Source organism: Nicotiana sylvestris, chromosome 1 (genome assembly GCF_000393655.2).
Source record: "Nicotiana sylvestris chromosome 1, ASM39365v2, whole genome shotgun sequence".
Taxonomy (NCBI): Eukaryota; Viridiplantae; Streptophyta; class Magnoliopsida; order Solanales; family Solanaceae; genus Nicotiana; species Nicotiana sylvestris.
Window position 1 is genome coordinate 163,958,969 of NC_091057.1, and position 7,937 is coordinate 163,966,905.

The following is a 7,937-nucleotide window of genomic DNA, read 5'->3' on the forward strand; positions in this document are numbered from 1 at the left end:
CAACTTTTGGAATCAGGCCTTTTGGCCAAATTTAAACTTCTCCCCAGTTTCTTGGAGTCTCGGAATGTTTTTTTTTGGATTTTTTCTTTGATGAGATTTCTAAGAAAAACTGCCCCACTCTTGACTTCGGGGAGTATGAAAGATTTTATTTGGTGTAACTAAACCGTAAGACTGCCTACGTATCTTGTGGTGACAAGAATCAGGTTGAACGTAGTTCCAACACAAAGTTAATTCTTTTTCTTTTTCTTTTTCTTTTCCTTTTTTTTCTTTTCTCTTTTTTTTGATTTCTTTTTTCTTTTCTTTTTTTTTGATTTTTTCTTCTTTTCTTTTTCCTTCTTTTTTATTTTTCTTATTTTTCATTCATTTATTCTTTTTTTTTTCATTCTCTAATTCCGCTATTGATTCCAAAAGAGGTGTATGAAAGAAAATAAATAAGGCTCAAAAGGGATAACAAAGGATAAAAGTGTTTGGGTAGCGGAACAAAATGTCTTCATCATTTCAACTTTGAACATGCCAAGTACAAAATGCGACTGAAAATAAGCAAAAGACTCATACATAGTACCTCTTGACCGCATCAGAATTGATAGACATATCTACACATTTGCCTTCTATGTCTGTTAAATACAAAGCACCATTGGGCAATACTCTTGTCACTATGAACGGTCCCTGCCAGTTTGGGACGAACTTGCCTTTAGCTTCAGTCTGATGAAGAAGGATGCATTTCAATACCATCTAGCCCACTTCGAATTTTCGAGGACGCACCTTTTTGTTGTATGCTCTTGCCATTATCTTCTGGTACAATTGACCATGACATACTGCAGCCAATCTTTTCTCATCAATCAAACTCCAATGCTCGAGCCGAGCTTTGACCCGCTCATCATCATCAATTTCAGCTTCTGCAACGATCCAAAAGGATGGAATCTCAACTTCCGTAGGTATGACTGCCTTAGTTCCATATACCAGCAAATAAGGAGTTGCACCTACTGAAGTGCGAACAGTAGTGCGATAACCCAGTAAGACAAAAGGCAATTTTTCATGCCACTGCCTCGAACCTTGAACCATCTTACAAAATATCTTCTTTATGTTCTAGTTGGCAGCCTCAACAACTCCATTTGTCTTGGGGCGATACAGAGTGGATTCCGATGCATGATCTTGAACTGTTGGCATACATCTTTCATCAAATGACTGTTGAGATTAGCATCATTGTCTGTGATGATCACCTTGGGAATCCCGAACTAACAAATGATGTTTGAATGAACAAAATCTACCACTGCCTTCTTGGTCACGGACTTAAAAGTTACAGCTTCGACCCATTTGGTAAAGTAATCAATGGCCACCAAAATAAAACTATGCACGTTCGATGCTGCCGTCTCTATTGGTCTAATGACATCCATACCCCAAGCAACAAAAGGCCAAGGTGCAGACATTGTGTGTAACTCAGATGGGGGAGAATGAATCAAATCACCGTGTACCTGGCATTGATGACATATGCGAACAAAGCTGATGCAATCTCGTTCCATGGTGAGCCAATAATAACCTGCTCGAAGTATCTTCTTTACCAATACATACCCATTCATATGCGGCCCGCAAACTCCAGAATGCACTTCAGCCATGATAATTGAAGCTTCTTTAGCATCTATGCACCTCAGCAGTCCCAAATCTGGAGTCTTCTTGTACAAGATTCCCCCACTTAGGAAAAATCCACTAGCCAAACATTGAATGGTTATCTTTTGATCACCCGTGGCATGCACTAGATATACCCCCGACTTGATGTATTCCTTGATATCATGGAATCAAGGTTCACCATCAATTTCTTCTTCAACCACATTACAATAAGCATGTTGATCACGAACTTGGATATGCACAGGATCGACATAAGCCTTGTCCGAATGATGTAACATTGACGCTAGAGTAGCCACGGCATCGGAAATCTCATGATGAACTCTGGGAATATGTCTGAATTCTACCGACCTGAATCATTGACAAATATCATGCAGGCACTGTCGGTACGGTATGATCTTCAAGTCCCGAGTCTCCCATTCTCCTTGAATCTGGTGGACCAACAAATCTGAATCTCCCAAAATGAGTATTTCTTGGACTCCCATGTCTGTAGCTAACCACAAACCCAGAATGCATGCTTCGTACTCAGCCATGTTGTTGGTGCAATAAAATCGAAGTTGGGCTACTACAAGGCAGTGTTGCCCTGTTTCAGAGATGAGTACAGCCCCTATTCCGACACCTTTCATGTTAGCAACTCCATCAAAGAAGAGTCTCCAACCTGGCTTTTCATCACGGTCAACCTAGTCAACATACATGACCTCTTCATCAGGAAAATAAGTCTTTAGGGGCTCATATTCATCATCCACCGAATTCTCGGCCAAGTGGTCGGCCAAGGCTTGGGAGTTTCATCACGGTCTGAGTCACATAGATGATGTCAAACTCTGTAAGTAAAATCTGCCACTTTGCAAGTCTTCCCCTGGGCATAGGCTTCTGAAAGATATACTTCAGGGGATCCATGCGAGATATGAGGTAAGTAGTGTAGGACGATAGATAATGCTTCAACTTTTGTGCCACCCAAGTTTGGGCGCAACATGTCTTCTCAAGCAGAGTGTACTTAACCTCATCGGGAGTGAACTTCTTACTAAGATAATAGATTGCTTGCTCCTTCTTTCCCGTGATGTCATGTTAGCCCAATACACAGCCAAAAGAATTATCCAAGACTGTCAAATAGAGAATCAAAAGTCTTCCAGGCTCTGGTGGGACCAGCACATATGGGTTTGACAGGTACCTCTTAATCTTATCAAAAGCTTCTTGACACTCGTCAATCCACTTGACTGCAGCATTCTTCTTCAATAGCTTAAAGATGAGCTCACAGGTTGTCGTGAGCTGAGCAATGAACATGCTAATGTAACTTAACCTTCCAAGCAAACTCATCACCTCAGTTTTGTTCTTTGGGGGTGGTAACTCTTGGATGGCTTTGATCTTCGACGGATTTAACTCAATACCGCGTCGACTGACCACGAATCCGTACAGTTTCCCAGACGGGACACCAAATGCACATTTTGCTGGATTGAGCTTGAGGTTATACCTGCGGAGCCTTTGGAAAAACTTCCTCAAGTCCTTGACATGGTCAGACTGCTTCTTTGACTTTATGATCACATCATCTACATAAACCTCAATCTCCTTATGTATCATGTCATGAAATATGGTGGTCATCGCCCTCGTGTAAGTTGCCCTAGCATTCTTCAGACCAAATGGCATTACCTGGTAGCAATATGTCCCCCATGCATGATGAATGCTGTCTTTTCTGCATCTTCCTTATCCATCAAGATCTGGTGATATCTGTCACACCTCCTTTTTGCGCGCCCCCGCCCCGAAGGGTTAGATGCGCGGGTGGAGTTTTTCCAATTTAAGTGACAATATTCGAAATGGGATTATTTATTTAATTCAGAGTCGCCACTTGAGAAAGGTTTGGCTTTTGGTGTCCCAAGTCACCGGTTTATCTCGAATCCCAAATCGAGGAAATTTTAGACTTTTCCAAATGAAGTCTGCGAACCAGAAATTCTAAGTAAGGAATTCTGTTGACCCGAGGGAAGGTGTTAGGCACCCTCGAATCCCGTGGTTCTAGCACGGTCGCTTAAATTGTTATAATGGCTAAATAACTGATTTAAATACATGTTGTGATTTATATGCTTCTTATTAGATTTATACCGCTTTTATTATTATCATTTATTTTTATAGAATTGCAACGTCGTGAAAATGCATGTCGAACCACGTCACAATCAATGCACCCGTGATCGTCGACACATTCGGACTTCGTTGAGATTCGGATTTGGGTCACATCAATGTGCACCCGAATTTAAGAATATGATTTAATTAAGCCGCGCCTACGGAGTCTAACGCGTTATTATTTTGTAGAAGGCCATGAAATTTATTAAATGGCCTATCCTGAATTCTAAATAATTATCATGGTTATTTATTGAGGGCCCCGCAATTTTGCATTTTTATTTGGGCGAGGCTCGTCTCATTATTTTAGAAGGGTATCCTATAGTGACTATATTTCTAGTGCATTTGTCTCTAAATCTAGAAGAAAAGGTACGTGCTAATTCAATTATATGCTTTGGCCTGATCCGGATTCTTATGATTAATTATCTATAAAGTTAAGAAAACATTATACTTTAATGGAGCAATGCTTTTATTTGACAAAGAATCACATACGAGCTAACGAAATATAACACTTAATCCGAACATTTCTTGAGCTGAACTTAACCAAACTTATTTAGACTAGATTAAAGGATTTAGTTACTAGATATTGTTACTAATGGGACTTTGAGCGTGACCCTATGTACTGCCTAACGGAACCAAGAAAAAAAAGATTAAATGAAACAGAAACAAGCATTGTATAAGATTGGAGTATACATACCCCGTATTAACAAACAACTACCAAACTAAAACACAAAGGGCTAAACCCAGTCGAGTACCAGTACATGCTTTCAAACTATTGAATTATAAACTAATCAAATTTTTTACAGAACCGTTAATGTACCATGAATATCACAACAAATACTTGAACTTCTTCAACCCTTTTTATTTCATGCTTTCGAACTATTTCAGTTACATCAATACGGGACTCGAAATGTGTACCTGGAAGGCTGAAATGCAAAGAAGAAGAGGAGAATAACAGGGAAGATCAGCAGCAATAGGAATCAGAGTAACAACAGCAACAACAAATGAAACAATTGGGGTAGAATCTAGATCCCAGCTAGACCAAGTCTCAGAATAGACCAACAAACGACCAACAGACTCAGTTGGATTTAGAAGGAATCAGTGTTGGACAACATATCAAGACCAGTGAAATCAAAACAGCAACTAAGAATGCAATTTCTAGTTTTTGTCTGTCTGTGTTATCAAACAGAGTTCTTTCCCAGCTTTTCTGTTTGTGTGTGTATATCTATCTCTCAATGTATATTCCCCTCCCCCTTTCCAATTCTCCTATATGCTCTGTGTGTATCTATTTGTATGTATTTCAGCTCTCTCTTTCAAAAATTCCTCACAGTCTCTGTATTTTCTTTTCAAGTGGTATCCCCTCTAATTATCTCCTTCCTCCTTCATCTATCAGCTGTATGTCCCCCTTTATAAGCCTCAGAACTATCTCTTTTAACAGCCTGTTTTCAGAATATCACCATGCCCTCCCATGTGCATTCACCTTTTCAGATTCCCATTAGTTATTTAAGTATTAACCTCCATCAACATTCCCTGGCAGATTTAACTTTTAAAAGGTTTAATACTTTTTTTAAACTTAAAGAAAGGTATGTGCAGTAGAATCTATCTGACAGCATATGCTGTCAAACCATCTTTAAAATTAAAAGCCCTTTTATGCAGGAAAAACAGGCTGTGCACAAGGCACATGAGGTGCACCAATGCACATGATGTGCCAAGTGCACATGCCCTCCATTTCAGAACTTTAAACAAAACAATCCTTTTTACATTACTGATCAATTCAAACAAGCTATAAGTAAACAAAAACTGGTTCTTAATTGACTCAACACATGCTTAGCAGAAGTAAGTTGATTTGTTATTGTTCGGACAGTTGAAACTAATTGACGACACATGTCGACTCGACTATATTAGCATTAACACATACAATTGTAGCCAAAAATCAGACATTTAACAGTATCACATAAGGGGTTCATTTTGCAATGTCAAACAGAAAGGCCCTAAGAACTAAATGAATGACCAGTTACGGATTCAATTGAACATACATTTATACACACGCATTATGAAGAAAGAAACTGACTGAATACAGAGGTCCGGCCAAGGTGGACAATAGCAGTTCAAAAACACAAAACAAAAAGTTTGGCCATGCGGACAGGCCTTTAACAACACACAAACATACGAACTGAAATAAAGAAAAAGAAAATTAACTCACCTTAAAGCTTTTTAAGGAACAAATAAGAAAAATCCACTGGTGTTTGAACGGACCTTCTTTAAGGTTGAATGGACTTTTAAACGAAATGTTTCTCGGATGAGAAACACCTCGATTAAGGTCCATTAGACCTTAATCTCTTCAGTTTGAACAAAGCACGGAACATGCACAGGGAAAACTAGAGTTCAAAAACTTAGATCTGGGATTCGTGTTTCCCTGGTTAGATTCGGACCAAACCAAGTATGGTTTGGTCACGAGGAGGGTCTGGGGAGTGTCTGGTATGAAACTGGGGTTGGTTGGGTTAGATCGAGTTTTGACTCGAATCTTCAAATGAAGATTCGAGAAGGTGGGATAGGATTCGAGGTGTGTGGTTGATGGATTTGGGTTCAGGACGTCAAGGGGGTTCTATGGTGTTAAGGGGAAGGTCACCGGCGTTCATGCCGCCGGTTTTCATGGTGGGGGATACTAGGGCGGCTCTAGGGTTTGGGGGTTGTGGTGAGGACGACGAAGGCTGGGGTTTGGATAGGGGGCAGGGTAGTGTTAGGAGTTTATATAGTTAGTGAGCAAATGGATCCTGGCCGTTGGATGAGATGAGATGAAGGGCCAGGATTCTGATAGCTTAAGTGGAACGGTGTCGTTTCAAGGGTAAAGGGTTGGGGTCGGTCCGGGTGAGACGGGTCGGGTTTATTGGTGGGTTATGGGGAATTGATCTTGGCCGTTGATCAATTTGAGATCAACGGCCCAGATCAACCTGTACCAAAACGACGTCGTTTGGATTCTCTGGGCATCAGGTGGTCTGGACCGGGCAGGCCTGGGTTTTGGGCTGTTTGTTTGGGCCAATTTGTTAAAATTGGCCCAAGTCCGGAAGGGAAGGGGTCCTTTCAATATATATTTTTTTTATTTATTTCCTTTTTCTTATTTATTTTAAAACAAAACTAAGCCAAAAAATCAAATTAAAATTAAACACACACTCAATACAATTATTTGCACACACACTAAAATATTTCAAAACAGGTAAAGTCAAACAAAATAAAATCACGGACGAAGATGCCTATTCGTGATTTTCTATTTAACGACCGGATTACGGTTCGAATTATGCAGGACACATATATTTTTTTGAATTTTATTTTAATAAAGTAAATAAATAAAAATGGGCCGAAGTCACAAATAAATCAACAAGGTGCCGCACAGAAATCCAAAAATTGTACAGCAGGGCCAATTATTATTTTTTATTTTTTTTTGGAGCGATTGTCGTGCGAAACAAAAATCACGTGCTCACAGCTGCCCCTCTTTGTTCGGAAACACGAAGAGTTTTCGTGCAAAGATAAAGTGAGCGTATATGAGCGATTTTTGCCTATGAACCACTCCGTATGAAGCATGTTTTTTGAAAGATCTGACCGAATCTTGCTTCAAAGATTTCCTACATATCCTGGGCTAAACAGGAATCAGGTCAATGTAGTTCGAGAAAATTTTGGTAGCTGGGACTACCATGGGATTGCAATGCTTGCTGCTACTGCTGTTGCTGTTGCCACTGCTGCGTCACTGACCGCCTTATTACAACCAAACGAAAATTGGAAACTGAACTAGCTACTTATATGCATGTCAACTGCTAGTTACAAGATTCCTATCTATGATTCTTTTACAACTTGATCTTGGGTCTTAGCTGATTTTGCTTGTAGACTTCGATCTGAATCTTGATGCTTGCGAGTTGCGGCGACTTGTTTAATCTCCGGGATGCTGAGTGAGATGCGATTGGTAGGGTTCATGGCCTTAGTCAAATGTTGGAGTCGATCTGCTCTCCATTCACTCTGATATCTCGGGATGTCTTCTTTTGTCTTTTTCTTCTTTGATTCTGAGTTGAGACTCATCTCATGGGCCATTTCGATCTGTGTGGCTCAAGGTTAGACCTGCGGGAAAAAACAAACAAACGAACGAAATTTTCTGCCCCAGTTTCACTAGGAAAATTTCGTTAATTATTCACCAGGAAGTTCATAAAATTGATGAAAGAGGA

The 7,937-nt window shown here is 40.0% G+C and overlaps 1 protein-coding gene across 1 annotated transcript; it reads right to left on the reverse strand.

Annotated features, from left to right (window-relative positions):
* Positions 1–549: 549 nt before the first annotated feature.
* LOC138876864 (uncharacterized) lies at positions 550–1,062 on the reverse strand. The gene is made up of 2 exons (XM_070155921.1): positions 763–1,062; positions 550–666 (listed from the first exon to the last, which is right to left on the reverse strand). Exons 1-2 carry the CDS (start codon positions 1,060–1,062, stop codon positions 550–552), a joined length of 417 nt encoding a protein of 138 aa, XP_070012022.1.
* Between the last annotated feature and the right edge of the window lie 6,875 nt (positions 1,063–7,937).